The sequence below is a fragment of the Drosophila innubila genome, assembly GCF_004354385.1.
Source record: "Drosophila innubila isolate TH190305 chromosome 3L unlocalized genomic scaffold, UK_Dinn_1.0 0_D_3L, whole genome shotgun sequence".
Lineage (NCBI taxonomy): Eukaryota > Metazoa > Arthropoda > Insecta > Diptera > Drosophilidae > Drosophila > Drosophila innubila.
In genome coordinates, this window is record NW_022995376.1 from 26,964,305 (window position 1) to 26,991,382 (window position 27,078).

General features: G+C 33.5%; 1 protein-coding gene across 1 annotated transcript; it reads right to left on the reverse strand.

Annotated features, from left to right (window-relative positions):
* Window positions 1-7,135: 7,135 nt before the first annotated feature.
* LOC117787800 (opioid-binding protein/cell adhesion molecule) lies at window positions 7,136-24,466 on the reverse strand. Its single transcript, XM_034626413.1, has 8 exons — window positions 24,249-24,466; window positions 17,911-17,986; window positions 13,415-13,750; window positions 13,086-13,355; window positions 9,995-10,092; window positions 9,613-9,915; window positions 9,369-9,539; window positions 7,136-7,335 (listed from the first exon to the last, which is right to left on the reverse strand). Exons 1-8 carry the CDS (start codon window positions 24,249-24,251, stop codon window positions 7,168-7,170), a joined length of 1,425 nt encoding a protein of 474 aa, XP_034482304.1. The 5' UTR covers window positions 24,252-24,466; the 3' UTR covers window positions 7,136-7,167.
* Window positions 24,467-27,078: the final 2,612 nt, after the last annotated feature.

The window sequence follows — 27,078 nt, forward strand, 5'->3', positions numbered from 1 at the left end:
TAACGACAGAGCTTCGGCGCCTAGGGAGACAGAGGGATCCGAATTCGAGAGGTCGTAATTGGCCAGCCAGCCTTGCGATGAAATGCTTTGCGGCGGTCCCGCAAGGCTGAAACTTTAAAACTTTATTTATATTCATATATAGTCATTATTATTAATTTAAAAAGAAGCACAAAGAGACACACAAACCAATACATATATGATATAGGGAACCGATATGAACCAACTTTGATCTGGATATACAAGGGCGCAGCTAGCTATTTCGGGGCCCGGGGCAAAAAAATATTGGGGGCCCTTTTTTCTATTTTATTTTGTTTATTCTTTCTCTTAAATTAGCTACAAAAACTCAAAATAATGGACTTCTGGCCTTCATGGACCTGAATTCTTTAAACGTCTATTTATAGCTAATTATGCTGGCTTTCTCGTGCTCTAAGGAGATAGTCATTAAATGATTTAGCCTATCTTCGCTCATCGTAGTCCTTAATTTAGTTTTTATTATAGCTAATTTGCTGAAAGCCCCTTTTCCAGAAGACACAGATGGAGGCAGAATGAGCAAAAGTCATAAGGAAATACATATCTAACATATTCTCGTAGCCAAAATTATGAATTAGTTTCGGAAGCTTCAAGGCGTTGGAAGGCACGGGCCTTCTTTTTGAGGCTCGGCCCGGACAAATTTTTAAAAAGGGCAGCGCCGGTCCGAGCTTTGTTCAAAATTAATAAAATGGGATTTTTGCTGAGGCCCAGGATCGCACGATTTTCAGGCCCAAGCCCCGTGGTGTTCCATTTCATTATAAGTCTTATTTTCCTTATCAATACATTTCTTCAAATAGTTAATCTTGAACTAATTCGTCTGGGTAAGCTGTTTTTAATGCTCGTGTCGCAGCTTGAAGAGTGTTTCTGTCCCTAGATTCAGCCATCTCATTCGGTAGCATGAAAATCGGAATAAACAGCTTTGATAGCAGATATAGTCTTGAAATGGGCATGACATTACGTCCAAGAACTTAATGACCAAAAAGTTTTTGGCGTTATGGTCATTTTCATTTCGAATATAACGCTTAAATTCAGTATTGGGCTTTACGCCCGAAATGAAAATATTAGGCAAAAATCAAGAAAAAAAAAAGTAAGAACTTTGGTGAGTTTTGTGAATTATAATAATCGGGGCCCCGCTGAATAATATTTGTAGTCATGGGGCTCAACTCAAATTCAATCGAATTTCAATATTAGAATTTGACCGAGTTACTATTTAATTAATTTTAAGTTACTGAAAAAAAACAAACTAGCACCAACCTTTTTTTCTCCACTTTTCCCGCATATAAGAAAGTCCATCGAAGCTTCTCGAACGCGGGGCCGGTCAACCCCGCGGCCCCTAAGTGACAGAATCACATTTTTCTGAGAAAGCGAATAAAACGCGTTGAATTAAATGTAGTTCTGTATTATGTAATATCTTTAAGCTCAAATGTAACCGCCGCCGCCGCAGGCACAGCTTCACCTCGTGCTGAGAAAGCGAATGCTCCGAGGTGAAGAGCGAAAACTGTGGTGAGTTGTGTAGCCGACGTTAACACGTGGCTTAGCGACGAGTGACTCGAGGAGTTGAGTTTGGAGAGCGAAGGAGAGAAGACGTCGCGAGCTGGCGCGTCTCTCAGGAGTGAGAGAACACGTGGAGTGCAAGTATATTAAATTCTGGACTTATTAAATGAAACCTAAGTCTTTTATTGTAGTAAGATACTAATAATTACCAGTAGATCTACGACGAGGAATTGCTCCCGTTGTCTGTGTGAACAATCCCGGCAGTTGTTGTGATTGCATTGAAGGCCGCTGCATCATGTGGTTGTAGTGAGGTTATTCTCAGGCTAACATATTCCTCCCCTTATTCCCGCGAAACCAAAGAATTTCTTGTAAGTTCCAGACCCTAAGAGACTGAAATCTGTACCCCGGCTGGAAACTTCCTTACAGTTCCTATGACAGCTATATGATACAGTTGACCGATTTAAATCAAATCTGGTCAGGATGTACAATACCAGCCCAGATGAATATTCTGTCAGATTGGATGAGAAATATCACAAACCAACAAGTTCATCCTACTAAATCTTAATTTTCGATCTATCAAATGCATGGCAGGTCAAATAAAAAAAAAAAACAATCTGCGTGCGGTATCCAGGAACGTACATACCAAGTTTGAAGTCTCTAGCTCTTATAGTCTCTAAACTCGACGCGTTCAAACTGACGGGCAGACGGACAGACAGGGCTCCATCGACTCGGTCCTGATCCTGATCAAGAATATATGTATACACTTTAAGGGATCTGCCACGCCCCCTTCTGTCTTTTACTTACATTCTGCCAAACACATTATACCATTTTTAGACCCCGTACTTAAAAAAAGTACAGGGGTCTATTGGGTTTGTTTTAACGAATATGTGCGTAACAGGCAGAAGGAGGCGTGGCAGACCCTATAAAGTATATATATTCTTGATCAGCATCAACAGCCGAGTCGATATAGCAATGTCCGTCTGTCCGTCTGTATGAGCGCCTAGATCTCAGAGACTATAAGAGATAGAGTCACCAAACTTGGTATGTAGGCTCCTCTATATTGCAAGCAGTTTGTTTCAAAATTCGGCCACGCCCCCTTTATCGCTCACAAATCGAAAAAAAAATTTCATATCCAAATTATAAGAACAATTTTAAGGCTTGTGACACCAAATTTGGTATATAGATTCCTCTATCTTGCAGGCAGGTCAAGTTTGTTTCTTTTTTGAATCGGACCCTTATATCATATAGCGCCTATAGGAACAATCGGTCGAAAATCAAGTTTTAGTATGAAAATCTTTTATGTTTTATGAGACATTGTAACCAATATGATAGAATATGCATTTAAGTTAACTAAATTAACTAACTAGTTAACTAATTTTTCCAATAATTATTTGTTGCCATAGTAAGTACGGGGTCTCCGACAGTCGAGTATGCTCGACTGTAGCACCGGCCGACTAGTTTTAAATTAGGACAAAATCGGTAACTTATCTAGAGAAGGTAAAATTAAAGTAAATTAAAAAAAATTTTCGTTTTTTTAAATCTACAGTAATGACAGATAGATGTTCTAACCTACTGTGCAAATCAGACAAATCAGACTTTATTCCCATGACACAAATTTAAATAAAGAAATGAGGGCAAAACAGAAAAAGGTTAAAAGAAGGAAAAATTCTAAATTTCGTGACAAAGCGAGCGTAGCGAGCTGTGGCGAACCCCCTAGTATGGATATATTGAAATAAGTCACGGGTATTCTATAGTCGGGATCTCGACTTGTTTTTTCCCACTTGTTTTTTTTTTTTGATTACGTTTTGTTTAATGCGTTATTTTAGCTTGTTGTCGTTAGTCAACGTGCTGATCGCATAAGGTTGTGGGGATGTGTTCCCTACAAGATAAAAATGTCTACACGAAAATGATATAGATATGGTGCATTACATGACATCAAAACCGACAGGCATTTCGGCAGACACCATATCTGATTTTTCGACTGTACAATGCGATTAATCACTTTTCTTTCCTCACACTTCGTGTATATTTAATAATCCGAATAGTTGAGCCCAAAAATATTGTATCCATGTAACAAAATTTAACTACAGTGTAATTTTTACTTATTGAAATGATATGATTTTTATTAATAAAACATTTACATTGACATATTCTAACATTTTTTAATGTTGTTTTTTTTTTTTATTTTGTAATTATTTGCTTATTATTATTTAATATGTTAGTGTATTTTGAGTGTCTTAATTGCATGAGATATATGAATTATTTTATGTATATAGTTTAGCCCGTCGCTTAAATTATTAATACGCTTGTTTCGTGTAAGTTTATTTAATTTGGGTGATTGTTGTTATTGTTTTGTCTTCAAACTCTAAGTAAATTTAAAGTTCAGGGTGTTAGTATTATCTATTCAAGCCAGAGTTGACTTTAAAAAAATGACAAATTGAAAAATTGTAACACGGTTATGTTATGACATATGAAAGCATCGTAATGCTTAATATTATTCTGAATAAAAGAAATAAAAGGCGGGAGTTTTGCGTTTCCTAAAATATAATATCTTCGGCAGTGAGATCCTTTGGTTCTTAAAAAGTTTTGTTTTAATTCTCAAATTCAATATCTCACAGTTAAGTTAATATGGAAAACCAAATTTTTAATAACATTTTTTTTTCTATTTTAAAAACGGTCGGTAAAATAATTATTTATAATATGTTTTCTATTTACAGTGAAGATGACCATAATAAGTTATTGTAGATTTATCTTTATAAAGTCTCTTTTTCTTGATTTTGCGTGTAGGCCGTCTTATTTATAACTACATATGTTTAATCAACGTTATTTTTGTATGTTTTTGTTTGACTTTACTATAGCCAAGCGTGTTATTTATTTGACAAAAAATGTATGATGATATTGAGGGATAATTTTTGAGATATGATCTACATATAAATTGTTTTCTTTATGTCATAATTTTGGGCGCTTCTTTTAAGCATTTCAATTAAAAACCAAACAACTTTGTTTTTGCCATAGCAGCTTATTTTTAATGGATATAATTGCACATAATTTATTTACAGTGAGTAGGGTACCACTTATATGGGATAAGCAGATAGATCTCATGGGATCCGTTGTAAGTATTTATAGTTTGCCATGGACACGCCGAATATACTAAGCTTATTCCATGTACTACTCGTCAATATTTGTCAGGATACTTTTAAATGGTCATTGAGTTTTAGTTCATAAATATACAGCAAATGTTCCTTATCTATTCGTAATTATTTCCTGTATGATTATACCATACCTTAACCAGGTGGAGTTGGTTATTTGTTTTAAACTGGGATGTAATGTCTTTTACGATTAACATCATTGTACATATGGGGACTCAAATTTCTTTAAGCTATGTAACTAAAATTCTAATAGGAGTTTAGGGTAATTATCAAGGTTTACAAATGTGTTCCAAAAATCTTTAGAGTTTTTGAACAAAATTGCTTTTAGTACCGTTCGAGAGGTCGGAGCTCCTCAAATATCAGAGATTTTATTTTATCAAGCATTTTTATATATTGTCAAATCTTTCTACAATTTATAAGACATTTAAAAGCAATGGATGCTTGTTTCCAGGAACACCAACCATTTCTTTTTGGTTGTACTTGCGCTTCTAGAGATTTGTAGAACACACCTGATAACAAGTAAAAAAAATGTAGTTGAGAGAGTACGCTTGGAGATATCCAAGGAACCATCTGAAGTGAAAAATGGTCTTTATACTTGTGTTGTAACTTGCAGGCAAAAGTAGTTCGTTTAATATATCAAATTAATCATAAAATTGAGTTATTCAATTTTTTTAAAATTTTGTTTTCGAGCCGGCAATCCGTTTCTGATCCGAACCCCTCAAAGGGATCTGTAAACCTCGAACCCGAACCTGACCTAATCGAATTTCAATTCAGTATTGATTTCGATTACATTGTATTGTATTCGGTATTAAATATAACTCCTGACTGTAACGAAAAAAACGCAATTCTTAAACTCGAAATACCCGTTGTGTAATATGTTATGTATGTATATAAATCTAAGGATATATATATACCAAAGAGCAAAAAATAAAACTTATAAATTCAAATTTTTTGTTTTATAAAGTGTAACCGAGGCGAAGCAGAAGCTTGGGCTAACAAGTTCATATATCCGGTTCGCAATGCGAACCGAAATCTTGTAACTTGGTTTAAGACAACAAAACGAACCTTCTGCAAGAGCTAATTCGGGTCAATTGCAAAACTATGAAAAGAAAAAAAAAACTTGGTAATAAAAACGAGTCTAGAGAAAATCGTACTTATGATATTATTATTTCTTTAAGCCCTCAATGAAGTAGAGCAGATATTTACGGCCGCGGAAAGTTTTCTATAAAATAGTTATCAAATTCTTCTGCGTCTCTTTACGGAACGGAGCACTTTCTGGTCTACACCATACGGGGCTTAAGCCTTTATATTGTGTAAAATAAAAATGTTTCAAAAAATATAATAATGAGTCAGAAGTGTCTTAGTCTGATACCTTAGTCTAAAGGCTTACAGGATGATCATATTGGAAGTCTTCTATATTTGATAATATTTGAAATGCTAATCGAAATTCAAGGGAAAAAGTCTCGACCAAAGAATGAATTTACAAATGGAGATCATCTTCCAGTCGTGTGCGCTTGTAATTTATGAACATACACACAAACTAGATATCTTAAATTTAATTTTTTTTTTGGTGTTAATTAGTTATTTATTTAACGAGTGCTTTGAACAGACATTTCATTTTTTTATTTAGTAACATGGTTATGTTCATTTTTGTAGTATTTTTTTGGTTGCTGTAAACCGAATGATATTTTGTGAATTTATAAAAACAAAAAACGATAACTATAATGGAAAAAAGCTACTTTGGGGCTCATTTATTGTAGACCCTCGCAATTAAATATTATTATTCTAAATGATTTAATTTTGCATCTCTTAAAATTATATTAAATATTATTATTTGTGAGAAAAAATACAGTTGCTCGATTAATGTATGTGCGTTTTTACATTAGCTTTGCTGTTGCGCTTGCTTCAATGCGACAGTGTAGTGCGGAATATTTCTTAATGAAGAATTTATTATGCATGCTCGATACGTATTTAGTCCTACATATAAATTAATACTTATTACAACATTTAAATAATGGGTATTGTCTTGTTTCGTAAAACAAGTTTAGATTATTTGGTATCAATTGCTATCATATATCCGGCTACTCTTATGGTTTGATTTTTTTGGCTTAAGGTTATCGTAAGACTTTATCCATCTAGTACTATTAATCAAATAAAATTTATACATTTTTGTTTATAGAATTAAAATCTTTTTCCAAAAAGAATGAAGGTTTATGTCATGAAATGCATATGCCATGAGTTAAATAATATCAATCTCAATATGATGCTTATACATAATATTCTAATTTATTTAATTGTGATCTTCAGATATTTTCTTATATAAAGTAACTTAATGTAAATCTTTAATACTAGAGCAATTAAAATATTTTTATTTTTATACAGATTTGATTATAAACATAATATTTAATATCTAATAATATTTTATAAATATGTACATATTCTAAGTACATAGTAAGGCACAATTGAACTAATATTTGCCAATAATTAAACATATTTAAGTATTTCTTATAATCGTAAATGTTGCTGACAGAAAGTAAGATAAAATAACTGCAGCCAAAGTATTTGATATTCGCTTACAGCATGAAATTCCCATTTTATATTCCATATCAATGTCAAGAAGAAGGTCGTGATTTCTGGTATAAAACTGATGAATGTCGCTGATCTAAAATTATTATGGTAATTATTAATTAATTATAAATATAGACGATTTAGGTAGTCTAGTCTCTATGCAAGGAACCAAAAAGCTATTTAAACTACCTACCACTGCACTTTGTAATTTGGCTAATATACAAAACTCGTCATTTAATAAAATGTTGAGTATTAATTTCAAATTAACTGACAGCTACAGTCACGCAAAAGCTAAGATAATCCTGTCTCGAAAGATAATTATTCTTCAATGGAAGTAGAACCTTGTAGTAAAGATCGGCGACATAAGTTTGAGCATCGAAACAAAACTAACTCATTTCAAAAACAAGTCAATCACTGTGGACGACAGTCTACGTTGGTGACAAACAAATACAAAGGCGTCTAGCTAGTAGCCATGCATACAGAATGAATGGAAAATTCGTTTTGCACTAATGAATATCATTTTTCACAAAATATAATTTCACAAATTTTGAAGTTTAAATATGCTTTCATCATTATCTCTTATATTGGTTTTTTTTATTAGTTTTTATTACCATATGAATTCACAGAAAATACCGATAGAAACATCAATAAAGCTGCTGTCCATGCTTTGAAGATAAGTTATCTACAATATTTAGTTACGTCATGAAATAAGATTGCTCATAAAAATAAAACTATTGATTAAATGGAACACATCAACTGCATTGCAACTTTTTATACATAATTGTAAACAAAAATAGAACTATCATTTTAATGAGTTTTAAGGAAAAAATTATTTGAAGTTGTGAAAACCTGGCGTACCAACAAAAATTGTTCTGTAAATCTATTTGATAAAGCCTACGTCATGTTTCAAATACCTCCCAACCAAAAATTATGGAGTATATCGTAGTTATTAATTGTGATTAGGATATGAAACGAAATTGAACTATTTACTTTTTTTTTATTTATTTGATTTTAAAAAACATTGCAATATACAGTAATGGTGTTAACAATAATAAGAAAAATTCTGCACCACCGTTCGTTCATCACCAAATCGGATATTAGAAATTTTTGGGGCATAAAGAGGGTTTCGTCACTAGATTTTTACCTCGTTAAGAGGTTTTTTTGTTATGTTATTATATCCAAGTTTGAAATATAAACCGGTTTTGAATCGAGCCCCACAAAACCAGTACAGTTCGGGTTTTTGGGATAACAGAACCAGATTTGAAATAATTTACCCCGCGAGCCTGAACCCTAACCGAACCGTTTTTTTAGATGCAAAGTACGGCTCGAAAAAATTAAATTAATTTAATTTATTAATTTCTAATGAAAATAATTAAAAATATAAATCAAGATATCATGAAAACAATCATTTTTGTAATCAATTGAACCAAAGCTCAAACCCAAGCATTGTGTTCAGGTTATAAACCGGTTCGCGAACCGAATCAAAGTTTTGTTTTGTAGTTCGAGCCACCGCATCGAACATTTGCAGAAAAGTTGGTGGCTCTCAGCCTTCACCCCTATTTTTTTTTTTTTTAATTTTTGTAAGTAAAGTAGAGCGAACATCTGGGTGAAGATAGAATCCTCTGTTAAGAAAGACATGATAGTAAAATTAATAACAGGGACGCCTTCAGTGCGTCTGTTATGAACGCAAGTGGGTTGCTTTGAGATGGATTTCATGAACGACTTGATTTTTAGGTTTTTCCTGATAAAAGAACTCCTGACCAAGGGTGAATTTCCGACTAGATCTCGTATGATCTTGTTTAGCTTTGATTACAGTGGTTTAGTGTGCAAATCAGCAGCAATGCCCCCTATGGCCACGCCATATGTCCGAATGGACGTGAGAAGAGTTTTGAAAAAAGTACTTTGAAGGATAATGGAAGTCTTGAAGCCAGTATAGTCTTCTACTTTTTTTTTAAAAATAAAGTTATTTTTGTAATAGTGATTTCGACAGTTGTTTAGAGCTATCGTAAAACACAAAGTTATATTTTATTTAAATAATTCGCAACATTATCACTTCTGTTCAATTGCATTAAAGGCTATCTTAATCAATAATATACGACAAAGACTTGAATTCTATAGAGTACTAACCTCATTCCATCCGTATTTATTTTTAGCTTGAACAATTGCTTCGTAGACAGCATTGTGCTCCAAATTTCTTACTACATAGGACATTAAATAATGTGTCCCGTCAGTCCGAATTGGGATGGGCTTAATATGATACTCATGCCATTTTCCAGGATGCTGATACGTTTCGTTCATCTGAAAAATTAGATGATCGCAATATTTTATAAATATATGCTCTGCGGGGTTTAAAGTTTTGGACAAAAATTACCAGAAGCCTTCGATATAAAAGTTTAATTTCATCTAAGGGTGGTATGGACTCTATTGTCCAAGTTAAATTATAATGATCTAGGAATCCACTTAAGGCCGGTGAAATAAAATCAGCTGGTCCTGGTCGTCCAGAGACCTCAATGTATTTCTTAGTTCTTCCCAGTGCATTGTCAGCCACACAACTATAATTCCCAAAATCAGTTGGTTGAAAATTTCGAATGATAAGACTATATCTGTCGTCATGAGGATACATCGAACGGCGATCCGTAGGATCCAGTAAAAATGAATTTTGGTACCACAACATCTAAAAATATTAATAAGAATTCATACATTATAAAACATTATTCTTTAAAGGCTTAAGTAAAAGGTTTAGATAAACTTACTTCCGAGTTGACGTCACCATGAACTACGCATACAAGCTCTATATCATATCCTTCGGCAGCATGAACCCAAGCCTTTTCAACAGTTATTTCGGGTGGAGCTTAAATGAAATAAATCAAAAATAAATAATTTGCAACACAACTTCACAACTTAATTTAATGTATTTATAGGAAATGCAAAAAACCCTTTTCCATTATTAAGGAAGTCACTACAATAAAGAAAGTCTTAACTGTTAATTTTATCTTTTTTATTCTGATACATAGACATGAAATTAATTACACAGCAACACAAAAAAATATTTTTTTTCCTTTCTGGGGGTCTTACTATGCTTACTATATGGTTTTATATATTTATGATATGATTCCTAACGCTGCAAGACAAAGCTTATAAATTAAGGCGCTAGTCACTTACATTAAAATTTTAAGTTTAATAAACTTAATTATAATTATTTATATTATTGTAGTCTTTTGTGTTATTAAAAATATTGAGTATTGAATATATTAAATTTATTTTATTTATTTTAATTAATTTTATTTTCATTTATTTGTTTATTTATTTTTTATTTGGTTTAGTTTCTAAGATGTGTAGTTAGTTTTGCTCTGAATTGCGCTGCGCCTGAAACAGATTTTAAGTTTTGTAGTAACTGATTCCATAAGCGAACAGTATGAATGAAGAAGTGCCTGTCAGAACTGTCCAATTTATGTTTTAAGCAAACAATATTATTTATTCTTCTGGAGTTTGTAAATCGAATCTTATCAAACAGATAATTCGGCTCTTTATTATTAATTATTTTGTGAACTAAAATTAAAGCTCTTAAGTTTGTCCATTTTTTCAAGCTAAGGTCAAATATTTTTGAAAATTAATTTTTTTTGAAAAATTTATCGGATTTGTTTAAAGAGCGGTTTTTGGGGTCGCTGATAACGAATTTGAACTCAATTATTAAAACTTCAAAATGGCGGATCTAATATAGCGGACACTTTTTTGGAAACTTCATATGATTCGTGTAAAACTAGTTACTCGGGGGTTTTTGGGGTCGCTAATTACGAATTTGAATTGAATTTCAAAATAATCAAAATGACGGATCCATCAAATATGTTATTTGAAAAATTCGCATTTTGGATCCGCCATTTTGAATTTTTAAAAATTGACTTCAAAATCGTAATCAGCGACCCCGAAAACATGTTTCGGTCAAGGCTGCAAACCTCCAAAAAAATTTTTAAGGTTCGGTTCGGCGGTTCGAGCCATAGAGCTAGGTTCGATTGGTTTATATACCCCCTAAACCCAAGGTTTGGGCTCGAACCTTGCATTATGTTATGGCGTATTTCAGGAAAGTACGTAGAAAAAATGAATTTTGAGTTGTTCCGCTTAACATAAATTTGGGCGTGGTTCGATTGAGAATTGGTTCTAGTAATTTCAACAGAAAGTTTTATATTTTAAGAAAAATGTTTGTGGCGTGCGGAGAATTTCAAAGTTGTGGTAATTTTCAAAAATTTTCTTAAAGAGAGAAAATATGCGCTTTAAGTGCCACTTTTGATCAGTATATCTATAAATTTGGTCCAAATTTTCTTTGAAGTATTAAGAATATATATTTCAAATTTCAGACCGATATCTCACCGGGTTAAAAAGTTACAGATTTCTGCCACCTAATTTCCTGAAATACGCCATAGTGCCTTGGTTCAATTTCATACAAAAAAATATTTTTATTGTTATTCGCTTTTCTCTACATTTCGAACTAATTAATTTTTTTTTTTTAAATCAAATTTTGGTGATAATTAACATTTATGTGAAGATTTAAATATGACTTATTTTAGTCCGAAGTCTCAAATAATTGCGTAATATTAGAAACACAATTTATGTAATTATTTTTTTTATTTTATAAAGCGGTTCACTTTAGGTTCGGGTTCGCAATGTAAATAATTTCAAGAGTTCGGTTCATGATCCGGTTTAAAGCCTTGGTTTTTATCTTGGTAGTTTATCTGCAAGCGAGATTCATACCAAGTTGGTAAAAGTATTAAAGGACTCTGCTCCTTCATTTCCAACTGTTCATAGATGGACCTTAGAGTTTAAAAGAGGCCGTACGAGTGTCAATGATGACCCAGGTTCTGGACGGCCAAAAACTGTAACTAACCAAGAAATGATTGATGCTGTGCATGATATGGTTATAGCAGACAAACGATTGACTCTGATACAAATAGCGGAGACTGTGCTCATCTCGAAAGGAACGGGTGTTATATATATTGAAGAACGAATTAGCGTTCATAAATTCAAATCAAAAACGCAATAGAATGCAATTTTCGAGAAGAATAAAAGTGATTTTGTGCGTCGATTTGTTGCTATGGATGAGAATTGGGTTTACCACTATGAACCAGCACTGCGACAACAAACTTCACAACTGCGCCCTCTGACTTCCATTTGTTCCAACATGAAGTGAAAACTGCAGTAAATGAGTATTTTGAGGGCCTTCCAAAATAACACTTCAGAGGGGGTGTAAAGGAATTGGAAAATCGCTGGAAAAAATGTATGAAGCTCATAAGAGATTACACTGAGGAATAAATTTAGCTTAGCCCGTTTATTCATTTTTTTTCATTTTCTCTTTCAAAACTTTTCAAGTGACCTAGTATGTCGAATCGGCTATTAATGATGATCAAGAATTTATACACTTAATATTCCTTAAAACAAACTTAATAGACCCCTGAACTTTTTTTAAGTACGGGGTCAACGGAATATATTGTAATAATATTTAATTTAAGCATTCTCAATAAAAAATTGTTAATGTTATGAAAACAAAATATTTATTATTTTATTAAATTCGAATAATAGATATACGATATCAACGCTTAATTTTTATTAATTTTTTTTGAATGGAATTTTGTTAAGAAAACTTAACATCGGACACCATCGATGCATCGAAGTTTTCGAACGATGTTTTATACACCATCGAATTTTCATTTTGTAAACATTGACGAACATCGATCCAACATTTCGATCAAAATTTACATCACTACTTTTTTCAATCAGCAAAAATCACACTTTTTACAGATGTTATAAGACATATAAGACATCTATAATAATAATATTAAATGAAAAACTTACATAAAATCGTCAGCTGAATGTCCATTGACACACGTTCCTTAACACCATTGTCAGCTGAGCATTGATATGTACCAGCGTGGTGTCTGTCCACATTCTCTAAAATCAATGTTGAGCTGTCAGATAAATGAGTGGGTCCGGAATAAACGTCCTTCTTGAACCAGTATATTGTTGGCACTGGATTCCCCGACGCTTTACACTCTAAAGTAACTGTGCTTCCTTTACGTGCAGTTACTTGCCCATTATGAGGAAGTGCTCTCAATGTTGGTGGTACTATAATATCATAAATCTATAAATTCTAATTAATAAGATCGTCGATGATTGTAAGTTACCCAATATTTCCACAGTATGGACTTGATCTCGATTTTCTTGGTCCCCAAGTTGACATATGTAATCACCAGCATCCTGAGTTTTAACGCCGTTAATCTGAAGATTATAGTCTCCAACAATTTTAAACCTTTGATCTCGAGAGATCTTTAAATGACCAGCAGTGAGAACTGATGAGCCCTTTCTCCACAATAATACAAATGATCCTAGATTTTGCACCTTGCATGGTAATTCAATAGTTTCACCGACTATAACTTTGTACAGGTGACCCCTTGATAAAAATTTTGGTGCTGTAGTTGGTGCTTCATTTTCTGTCACCGCAAAAGATCCGCAAAATGGGGCTGTAGATTTCAATGAATTAATAATATAAACAATTAAATATAACGAGAAAAATAATTATAACAATAAAAAAGAAACAAGAATTTTAAACTCCAATACTATTAAATACATCTAGGAGCTCGCGATGATTTAAAGCTTAAATGCTTAAAGACAGGGAATAATACCTGAACCGTTAACCGAAACTATCCGTTTCACTTTGAAAACTGGAATCGGACTCGAAACCGATATAAATTCTTACTCAACAACTAAAAAGCAAAACATTTGTACCGGTACGGCTTCGGAACATTTTTCAAAAATAATTTGTGGCTCTCTTTATGACAAATTATCTCCGAGACTGTTATAGTTAGAGCAGGATGTTGACCTACATCAACTTTATTTCATTTGGCTATGTCATTATTATGTTATTTGAATGTTATGTTAATATATGTACATTTCATCTTTTAATTCAATTGTTTATTTAGTTTTACTAATATAAAACTGTTAAATATGCATATAAGGGGTGCTACAGAATCGAAACCAACCCAAAATCTCTCAAAAATATATGGAGATTTGGGAGATTTTCGGTTGGTTTTGCTGTCTGTGGCACCCCTGTATAAGAGTGGATCAATTTGTATGAGTACAAAAAAAAATTAAAAACCCAAATAGAGGGCGATTTATGACGAACTTAGAGATAGATTACGATTTTCATACCAGCTTTGTCGCGAAAATAATTGACCCACTCTAATGCATATATTTAGTCTAATGGTTAGTGTAAAATAAATTTTCTTTAATTTAAGTTTTTTAAGTATATTTTTCATAAATGATCAAAACTTTGTCTAAACTGGTCCGATTTTCAAACAGAATGTAATTTTGATCATGGATTGGCCTTTTAGTTCATTCGCATTCAAATGTTATTAATTTTGTTCCATTAATTTTTTTTTTCAAACTTCGATTTGTCTTGTGTTTTTCGAAAGTTCATAATTTTATATGTCAAGTTTCAACTTTTACGAGTATTTGGCTTCTTATGTTCTTCAATTAAAAATGTTTCAAAATTGATTTATTGTACCCTTTATTGGGCATAAAAAGAGCGAATCGGTCTAGAATCACAAACAAATGTGTTTTTAATTTTTTCGTTACTTTTTCTTCTGAGTTTAGTTATGGGCTAAAATGCCATAATTAAAGTATGAAGTGTTTAGTGATAGAGCAGTATGCTGAGTCAATAAAACTATCAATGCAGCTTCCAGTTCAGTAGTTTAATTCTTCGGCTCTGATTTATAAAATGACGAAGAATTATATGTATGATATGATTATATATAGTATTTCATCGTGATGTTAATATATATTTAAATATTTTTAAAGCGTTACGATAACCAGAAACAACATGGCCTATTTAACTTTTTTCAATTTACCAAGACTTTGAATTAAGTATCTATTTTTACTTAAATAAATTTTCACGGACAATCACCCAGTCGAATGTTGAAACATACATATTTAATTTGTTTCTTTTGCAAGGACATTTGCACATTTTCGCCGCAAATTTTTTTTTTCTATTTTTACTAAGTGAGTTGTCATTAAGAAAGCCAATTTGATTTTCAAAATAAGTTAACAAATAAATTTTAATATAGTCTCGAAGAAACCACAATCAGGTAAAGTCATTTTTAAAAAGGACAAATCTATTTGGAAATGATTGATTTGTCGACACTGATAATGTAGAATGTCATTTTCTGCATGTTTAAGACATTGCAATGCATTGGCTTCAAGTAGTTATGGTAAAGGTCTATTTTGCTGCCAAATCAAAAAAAAAAAAACCCAATAGAGGGCAATTTATCATGAATTTAGCCAAAAATATTACATTAGGGATTCAACTAGTTTTTTTTAATCTTTAGTTTCAATACAAAATTGCATATTTTTGTTGTTGTTTTGTGCAACTTGTCACTACTATGGACCGTTTATCAACACTAATTTTGTTTGACTTGTCGATATTATGGCCCGTTTACCAAATACACAATGGATTTGTAAGTTTTATTTGAAAAAAACTCAATCGAAAAATAATATAAAGAAAAAAGATATTTATTTTTAATATTTGGCCAAGATCCAATTGTGAAAAAGGTTGGAAGAGGACTGGAGAAGCATTTATAAGATTTTTATGATTGTGAAGTGTGTGTGCAACCGTGAGAGCAAAGCGCCGCAGGCAACCATTAGTTTTAAAATAGCGCGACTAAAAAAAATTTTTGTCTACGGTCCTCTAATAACACTCCCCAACACCTCCAGAATGAAGCTTATAGAGATATTTAAGAAGCTTCTTGTGACCGTGTGACCAAATCAGTATTGGTAAACGGGCTGTAAAGTGACAAGTTGCAAAAAACAACAACAACAAGGGGGCTTCGCCCCCTGCTCGCTTCGCTCGCCTACCCCCGGCTCGCTTCGCTCGCGGTGAGGTGCGGCTACAGTCGAGCACGCTCGACAGTAGGATACCCTGAGCCCATGTCCTCTTTTATAAAGTTGATTGCTGCCCATTTTCAATGGGCTCAGGGTATCAAAATTACACACGCGAAACTATAACTAACTTTCGGTTTTGAAGTCACTGTGCTTATCACTGCAGACTACGTTATTAATGCCTCACTGAACTAATATCACTCGATTGATTACGATTTCAGATTTCATATTTATTTAATTAATTTTAAATAAGTTTAATATAATAAACTTTAATATAATAAACTTGTTTAAAATTAATTAGAAATTGATAAATTGGTAAATCGCAAGTCGTAATCGTAATCGCTTGCAATCGATGTAGCGTGTGTCAAGAGTAGCCACAAACTACAACTTTGCTCAGCCTGCAATCTGGCAGCACCCATTTTCCTCTCTCACTCTCCCACTTACGCAACAAATTCAAGCCTGCCAAAGGCTGCTGCTGCGCGAAATTTGAAATAAAAGGCAATGTCTAATTTTATGAGATTCTTAAAGCGGAAAATGATAAGATTTTTTTACAACGATAATAAGCAGATACTTATTATATATATGTGTAAGGAATCGAAAATATTAATAATTTAAATTATTATTTTGCAGCTTTCAGTGCTCGGCAAAGATGCAAGAGTAGTGCTGCAAAATGATCGCTATTTCTCTCATGCAATTTCATACATACATAGCTATCAGCTTCTGCTGATTTTTGCCATGCAAAAATACATATTTATATATTAACACAATTATATTTTAATCAAATTGTATATTTGTATATACATAAATTATACATTAACATTTTCATTACATGATATCGAAAATATTTTTGCTTATCGCTTAATTCTTATTTGGTACCAAAAAAAAAATGGGTACTTATTCGTTCTGTCTTTGTGCGCGCCTTGCATACAAACGTGAACATGCTGTCTCGCTCGCACGTTTGATTTGCCATCCAAATGTAATTATTCAACTAAATCTAAATTCCGAAATAACTTCTTTATTTATGGGTCAATCGCTTTGAAATTTTCAGGGTCGTTTAATACGCATACTTCTCAACTGATTGTTCAGTTAGGGAGTGCTATGTCAAAAATTGCGCCTGTAAATCGTTATTTTTCAATTTGTGGGCGAAGGGGGCGTGGCATCAAAAATTGGAAACAAACTTGACCTGCGTATGGTATTCACAAACCTGCATTCCAAATTTGAAGTCTCTAGCACTTACAGTCTCTGAGATCGACGCGTTCAAACAGACGGACAGACGGACAGACAGACGGACAGGGCTAGATCGACTCGGCTGTTGATCCTGATCAAGAATATATATATTTTATGGGGTCTGCCACCCCTCCTTCTGCCTGTTACATATATTCTGCCAAACACATTATACCCTTTTTTGCCCATTTTCAATGGGCTCAGGGTATAAAAATAGGCAATTTTGAATGGTAACTTCAAATGTTGAAAAAATAAAAACTAGTTGAGCCCCCAATCTAATTTTTTCGGCTAAATTCTGAAATATTGCCCTCTATTTGGTGTTTTTTTTTTTTTTTTTGATTTGGAGTTGGCCCAGCAAAATAGACTATTACCGTAGTTTTAATACTCTGGTACGTTTTTGAGTGTTGCATAAAAGTAAAACACTAGAGTTGTATTCTTCTTTACAGGGACAAATTTGTTAGGTTTAGCAGTTATAATACGGATACAGCAACTATTACATTCTCATGCCTTTGTCGGTACTCACCTTTAAACAAGAAAGTAAAGGTCAAAAAGTAAATAAGCCACTGCCACATCGGCAATTGATAGGTTATATATGTAATCTGAAACAAACAAAACAAATTCAACATATCTGAAGAATTAAATAAATAACATTGTTTTGACGCATGCAGATCGTTTTATATAATAATTGAAGTACACAAATTTTGGGACGATACCCATTTGACTAATATAATAAGCTAGTATTCAGCAGAAAAGTTTTTATTTGCAAAGGTCGTCAATGCACTTTATTTTGCTTTTTTGCAACGCTTCAAAATTAACTTGATCTATTCATTAACCCACATGTCGAACTTGGAGTCTCAAGTCTTAAGAGTATCTTAGATCGACGAGTTTATACAGACAGACCGGCGGACTATTGGAAGGATGGGCGGACGTGATGTTTTGTGCGGTACATTTGAGAATTGATTATATCGAGCCCTTCCCGCGAAAATAACGTAAGCGCCAAAAATTAAATTTTACAGGAGATATTTTTTTAAAATTAAATTCTTGCGTTACAATTGTTAGGCGGATATCTCAGTTATTATACTGAATCGTCTTTTGAAATTTTAACTGTAGATGCGTTTGGTAATAGTCAACATAAAAAAATAATTTTCAAAATGTCGCTTAAGATATTTTCGCGGGAAGGGCTCGATACTTATGTAAATATTTTAATTTAAGTAAATTCTATAAATGTCAGTCTTGAATATGATTAATTTGATATTTTTACTCATTTTTCAGATCGCAGCACTGGTGAATGCTTAATTGTCTAGCTGCAAGAAAGCGGACGCAATTACGTATTGAGCAAGAGATGCTGAAGATAGCGCAACCACGGAATTGTTTTTATATGGAGTTTTTAATTCCACGGTCGTTTCGCTCCGAATGTAACAAGGCCTTAAAGCTCTTGTTATTTTTAAATTGTAAAAAATTTGCACAGTCTTGTATGTGCAGAAGCATTTTTTGGAAACGCGGTTGGTAACTTAAGTCATACATACATGTATAGAATTTGAAGGTACGTGTATATGTACTTTGTCATTTTTGTGTTATAATTTAACCAAAAAAACCTCTTCACGACATAAAAGTCTCGTGACGAAAGGCTATATGCCCCAAATTTCCGATATCCAATTTTGTAATTTTAATATGAAAATTATATAAATATTATATGTGCAGACTATTTTTATTTTTAAATATGATTATAATATTTATACAATTTTCATATTAAATTTTTTATTGCTCGTTACAAAATTGGATATCAGAAATTTTGGGCAACTTGCCTTTTGTCACTAAACTTTTACCTCGTGAAGTAGTTTTTTTTTGGAAGATATCAGAAATTTTTTTGTTTCAAATGTTTCTGCTTCTTATTTCACTAATATTACAAGACAGTTTGAGAAAGACCCCAACAATTTAATTCTTTTAACTTATAACTATCCGCAGTGCAACAAAAAAAACTTCCTGGCAACACTGTTTATTACTGCAACGCAAAAGCTATGCTACAAAAAAGTTTTTGGCAGCACTGCTTATTTTTGCCGCGCAAAAGCTGTATGCTACATAGGTATGCAGCTATGTCAAGTTATTGCTGGTGTCATATTTCAACACTACGTAATATAGTACACTCAGAAAAATATGCCATCGTAAAATTAGGTACGACCGTACTTTATACCGTAATTTATACCGTTTCGATCTTAAAATTTTTAGATTGCTGTGTACTAAAAATCTTGAATTAAGTATGAACCGATCTTAAATTTAGAATTCTGACTTCACATTCCTATGGCAGCTATCCGAAATAGTAGTCCGATTTTATCCAAACTTAGTCAGAATATATAAGACCATAGAAAATATATAATCCGTGAGGCTCGTAAAGATACCTCTAGCAACAACTGAGTTATTTGTACTAAACTAGTTTAAGATTTTTTCGTACTGAAAATAATTTTTTTCAAGATTGAAAGGAAACTAAAAATGAGATCGTTTCGTACTAAAAACAATTACGTTTTAGGATATTTCTTTTTCATTGTCGCACCTTAGAATCCTCAACTGGTTCTAGCGACGCAAATATGACGTTAAGGTTGTATCGCTAGTAAAATTAGCACCTATTCCGAAAGGTCGCTAACCAAGAAAATACACCATTATTAAATGGTATTTAATTTTGGTATTTTGCATAATTTTAGTACACATACTAGTGTATGTTTTAAGATTAAAATTAATTAATTAGGACAATGTTTTGTACTAGAAACAAGTAAATTTCGGGATAAGTTCAATATTGATGTGTACTTAAAGTAGTATGTTTTCAATTTTTTCAGACTTGAATTAAACCAAAAGCGTACTTAAAATATCCCCGTAAAATCTCATTTTAAGATTTCCGTACTTGCGAAAACCGAACTTGAAATAAGGTTTTTGTTCTCAACCTTAGAAATTCCGAACTTAGACAGCTTTTGAGATCGTTTGTACTTGAAAATGGACTGTTTAAGTACGGAAATTTAGATTTTTTTTTCTGAGTGTACGTATATATGCACTTCTTTGCTAATATCTTGAAAAAGCGAATTTGCACAGACACGTGTCAAAAAACCCGAAATTTTATGGACTACAACATATTAAAATTTGATAAAAAATGTTGAATGTCAATTTTTCTAAAATCGCCAAAATGTGAGCCAAAAAAATAATTTTTCACCTATTAAATTTTAGCCTGAGCACTTTATAATTAAAGTTTAAAGGCACTCCTAAAAGCCCTTAAGCTTACCTTTCCTAAGATATATAGGACAAATATAAATTTTGAAAAATAAATAATGTTTCCAAAAGGCCCCAACACCCCCACTAGCTACAATTTTTCTTATGTTTCTTGTATCGCTTTAATGCCTTCTGTCAAAGTTTAACTTGAAAATTTTGTAGGATATTTATTACGGTCGTTTATCCAAAATTTGACGACCAAACTTAGTTTTGCAAAACTACGATGAACAAGCCTCAGTGAGTTGTTGATTTTTCTTGGAAATCTATTTAATCAACTCAATAGATCGTCAAAATCGACCATCGAGTTGTAGTACTTCGAGTTATCTATATTTCAATTATTTAAGACGATTCATTTCGATCGGTATATAACTCGATCTGATTGGACAGTCGTAGCAAATTTTCCATTCTTCCTCTATATAGTCGCCTTTCGCACCCTTCGTGCTGCTTACGTCATCAGCGTTGACTGCCGTCCGAAGTGTTGAGGAAAACTTGTACTGTGACCCTCCGAATCGTTTGTACCACCTTCTGAGCCTAGGGCTCCTCCATTAACCCTACTTCTTACGAAAGCAGCACGAAGGGTGCGAAAGGCGATTAGCAATATATACTGGTAATATTTAAAATTCGATACTAAAGGTTTAGTCCGAACAAACAAAATGGCATACTAAAATTTTTGCTAACTCACCTGGTTAAGGCAGTGCGCAAAAATTAATTTGTGTGTGCAAGGAAGCTAACCCCTTTTTGCGCACAGTGCAGAATGCCAATTTTCATGTTATTTTTTAAAAAGTTATAATTTTATTTAATATTTTTATATTAAACTTAATTTCGTTCGTCACAAGATTGGATATCAGAAATTTTGGGGCTAGAAAATGACTCACTAGACTTTTACCTCGTGTAGAGGTTTTTTTTTGTGTCTAAATATCTTCAGCGATGTGCCCCATGAATTAACGTCTATACTGTGACGGATATAAACAGCTCTAGAGCATATCGCTATCGCTCTCTGTACGTGGGGTACGAAGTTGAATTTCCTGTCGAAAATAACTCATAGGCAATTCCCCTCATTGCTGGTTTCTATTATGCTGTTTAATAGCCATGTTTTCTTCATTTTTTGCAACATGCAGCTTCTAGTAAAAGGGATGATGACAGTCTTGGCGTGATTGAGGTTTGCACCAATCACTCTTTATCCTCAGCCCAAACTAAACAACTTCGTAGAGTGTTTCCTCAAATTTGCCACGTGCCATGATAACAATGTCAGTAGTATAGTCCAGACATTGAATTCCATTGCTGACATTGAAATCCATTACTAGTCGACTCCAAAGTAGTGGAGACAAAACGCGGCCTTGAGAGCATCCTATTGCTGTTGTGACAGTTGTAACAGTGAACTCAGCCGTAGCTTGTCTACAGAAAATCCATCTGCTGGTAGTTGGGTCTAGGCTCCTACTGGTCGGGGCAGTCTAGACAGCATCGTGTAGTCGAAGACACCCTTTATGTGCAAAAGGGTACATATGGCTACCTTCTAGTAGTGAACGGATTAGAGTGCGTCGCTTAGAATGCGTTCCTGTTGATATTGGACCGAGCCCGAAGACCGACCAACTCCGTGTTTGTTGCAGCTGAATTTGCATCAGAAAAGTGCTTGTGATCTTGCACTCCACCAGCTTTTCCAGCTGTCAATCCAAAACAATGTCAACCTGATGGGCCTGAAAGACTTGAGGTTGGTGATATCTCTTTCACTGTCTTGGAAATGAAAACAACCGAGTTTTATGCCAGCCTCTAGCGTTCGTTTCGCAAATGTTCGCATTGAGGTCTCTGGTAGGTAATTAGGTTCTAGGGTCGTTTTTTTTTTCTCCCAGTCTGTTTTCCTGCGATTATCGGCTGGCGTGCTATCCATATCGACTGTTTACGATCGGACACTGATTCGTCTAAAGAGACATGCCAGTTCCTTATATGCGGCCTAAGTCACCAACTGATCAGGGTGATGCTAAAACCTCTTTCCTGATGGAGTACCCGACTCAAAGCACAATAAATAAAATTTTTATCACTCTAAATCCATTAGTCTTAAAAAAGAAAATTGAGTTCTACGAAAAAGTCACTGGTCGCGCCAAATAACTAGTTTACAAAATATGTGAAATATAACAATAACGATGGGATGCTTCTATGCTATGGTTGTAGAAGATGGTAACGAATGCAGACTTTAAGTATACAGCAGACATGGAGAAAAACATTTTAAGTTCAGCTGGGGTTAAACTTTCACCGATCGCTCTGAGGGAGAATAATGGGAATAAAGCGTAATAGAGACTAATTTTAAGTCATGCATGGAAGTCCTGAATGGAGCGTAAGGAAACAGCTGCAAGGAGAAATAAAGAAAACGACCGCAGAACTATCTCAGCAGTTCCAGACCTCGAGGAAAAGTTGTGGAATCCATGTGGATTTGTCCCTAATCGATAGGGAAACCTTGTAAACATTGTATGAAAAACGTTGTGGACTTTTACATTGTGAGTTCCTCGGAACGAGGACAGAGGAAACGGGCGTACATTTATTTAATTTTTTTTATTCAGACTGCTCAGAAGCTGGACTTGAACCCGGGAACCCAAACTGAATAGGTCTGCTTGAGGCAAGGCGGCGACTCTAACCATTACGGCCTGAAATTTCTCGCCTAACAGCAATGTACCAATTGACTCAAATATTTAAGTTCGAACGAGCAGCGGCCAGATGACGCTGGCAGAAGTATTACAAAACGTAACAACAAAACGACAAGAAATGACAACAACATCATGGACAACGTTAGGGACAATCAAGCAAAGGGACATTTAGTTCTGCAGGGATACTACAAGAGCCATCGAATTCGTAAGGGAGTGCAATGGATCGTTTTAACGAAAAGTCAGGACATACTTTTTTTTTTTAAATACATATCCCTCATTTACTTCAAAATTGTCATAACCCAAAAAAATAAATTTGAAAAAAAAAGCGTTTAAAATTTGTAACTTAGTACCAGCTGCAGTAAGAAGAAGAATATCATGAAGAGTATAAAAGATATAAATATGAAATTTTGCACAATATTGAATAGAAATAAAGAATATTTCTGCATCATTAACTTAAAAAGTAGTAATACTAATAATAAGTTATTTTATGCGCATATACTAAGATTAATAACTATATGTACATATGTGTACATGCACAAATACTCAAAAGTCTTCTTGATGAGAAACACATGAGCATTCTGTGTACGTGTACAGTTATTCTGTAGTATGTGTGCAATAACTTTTTTACATACATACAAAAATTGTATAAATTAAATGATTTGCTTTTAAACTAGCAAAGTTATTATATAGACATCTATATATGTACGTATGTACATATGCATGTATAGATAGAGGTGAAACTTAAAAACACACCTGAGCATAGTATGCATGTATATTATATGTATCCAGAATATACGTACGATATACACAAAAAAAAAAAATAATAATGAGTAGTAAATGAGTTTGTGGATATGTCAGCAAGTACATATTTATGTAATATATTCTAATGCAGATATGTACATACAATAAATGTTTATATGTATGTATTCGTTTGAAGCTCTTAGATGCAGAGCTGTCGAACTAAATGACTTACCATGTTAATATTATTTTAAATCCTGTTTCTCTTATTCCATAAAGCAACGGCCCGTTACCCGATTTCACATAAACATTTATGTATTTTTAGCACCAAATTTATATGATTTTAATTAAAAGTAAACGGTTATCTTTATCAGTTATAAAATACACCAATGATTCTGGGTGACAAGTATAATTGTATTTATCCTTAAAGTTTTCAGTTTCATTGCGCATGTCCAACTTTAAAACGCTTTTACCACTAAAGCTTTTAGAAAGCTTTACTCAAAGTAATTGTACAGTGGGTCGAAAGCCGACATTTATACAACAAATATTCTTTTCGAGCTTTGAAGGTGTGTGGAGGATACCCCAGTCCGATATAATAGACTGGGGCTCATTTGCGAAAGTGACGGAAGCGCCGAATAGCAATTTTCAAGAGAGATTTTTTTGAAATTACCGTGTGTCATATGTCGTGTGTCTCTTACGCAGGGACTGAAAATAATGATTATTGTTCAAAATAGCAACATAAAAAATCAACCATAAGGAGAAGTTCAATTTTTGTTTTGAGTGTACCAAAATTTTTGTTATTTGTATATCTCTGCAAACAGCTAATAAACTTTTATTTGACATATAAAAGAAAAAAATCAAAATTAAAGGTTATTTAAAGACTTGAGTTTTTAAATCACATTTAATAGTTATTTGTGATCAAAAAAACTTAGAATAATAATTATTATTGATTTTTATTTTATTAATCTTTTATAAGAGTGATTGATCTTTTTTTGAATAAAAGTCTTTAAAGACTTTGAAAACTTTTATTTTGATAACTAAAATAAAAGTCTTTAAAGACTTTTACGATTTGAAAACTTTTGAATAAAAGTCTTTGTCAATATCTTCGCTCATACTCAAGATAAAACTTTCAAAATTACAACACCAGTAAAACATACGACATTCTATGAACCTTTATCCTCTACTAACTAACTACGCTCTTTTTCGCCGCACAGCGGGTTCAATTCACAATTTTTTGTTGCAATTATCATATCTCTTAATCCAATAAAGATATTTCAATTTAATAAAGTGAGAAATTGGTGGTAGAAGGCGGGAGCTAGTTATCTTCCAGCAAAGATAAAATAAGAAGATCCATTGCATAATTGGTCCACAATTCAAAAGTTTATATTTTGGCAAAGTGTAAAAAGGTGTAAAAAGGTGGACAGAAACACTTACACCAAAAAAACTTTTTTCCTGTTGTAATAAGTCAGTTCACCGCAGTAATATGATGGACAAGACATTGTTTGTTTGGAGCGTCTGCTCCGCTTAGTTACTTTATTCAGAATGATTCTTATATGTTAATGTTGGGTTCAGCTAACCCGAAACATGCAATGCTTATATCTATGTGCTTTTATATATGTTAGTTGGTATATACATATGTATGCAGAAGGCATGCATATGTTATGTATGGTTTGACCACTTGAGCTGCAAAGTGCATGCTCAGCCCGGTACTCAGCTATTGTGAGTGGGCGTGGTCCATCGGCTGGATTTGCCTGCAAGGCCACTTGCAACGTCGGCAAATCCCTTGTTCAATAGGAAAAGCTGTCTCGAAGTTGGGCTCCTCTGCCATCAATTTTGTTGATGCTGCAATGCCTTTGCAGGTTTAATGCATATGGAGCATGTAGGTTTGATGCATATGTAGAAACTTATTCTCTGATGACGCATCAACTGGGCGTCACCGGCTTGGCACGCTGATGCTCCCTCGATTGCACAAAGGGCGGTATGCCCTTCGCACTTGTTGTTTATCGGTTGCTGATGTCCTGGGCCTATGGGCTCAGGCGGGATCGGTGCTGGTCCTTGCACAGGATCATAGTATTTACTTAATTTTCTTTGAAACTTTAATCTTTTGCACTTGTCACTGCACAGGACATCAGTTAAATGTATTTATTATTTTTTTTTTTAAAAACTTTAAGCTTTTACACTTGTCCGGTCGCCATGTAATAAGTCAGTTTACCGCAGTAATATGATGGACAAGACATTGTTTGTTTGGAGCGTCTGCTCCGCTTAGTTACTTTATTCAGAATGATTCTTATATGTTAATGTTGGGTTCAGCTAACCCGAAACATGCAATGCTTATATCTATGTGCTTTTATATATGTAAGTTAGTTGGTATATACATATGTATGCAGAAGGCATGCATATGTTATGTATGGTTTGACCACTTGAGCTGCAAAGTGCATGCTCAGCATTCTCACGCGCCGCGATCGGCTTGTATATAAGCGATGGATCGTATTGCTTGTGCGCTGGAATGTTTTTGTTATTCTAAGCGGTCTTTTAATGTACTTTGGACATTTGTATATTTGTATTTATTATGACTAAGTGTCACAATGTGTTAAGGGATTGTTATACCCTTTGATTTATTATAATGGTAGGGTAGATATGCTACACTGTTTTTCCATGAGCATTTCGCAAAAAAATATTATCAACGTAGCCTTTGACTATTCAACAATTTGACTAGCTGGATCTAACTTTAGAAAAGGCGTTAGTTACATAATTTATTCGACTCTGATTTGCTTTCATTTTGATTTTCTTTTGTATATTATATTAATACAAATAAATCGTCGTGAAAATAAGAAATTGTTATTCACCCAATTTAAGGCATAGTAACACTGTGGAATTGCATGGGCTCGTAGATGAGAGTCAATATGCATTTGCCTCCGTAGTCTACCTTCGTCTGACCCGCAACTGTGAAACTGATGTACATAGTATCTGTAATGATTAAAACACGTCTCGCACCTACCAAGATCTTATCAATTCATCGTTTATAGCTGCAGGCCTTCTAATTGAGAAAAGCCTTTGAAAATTGT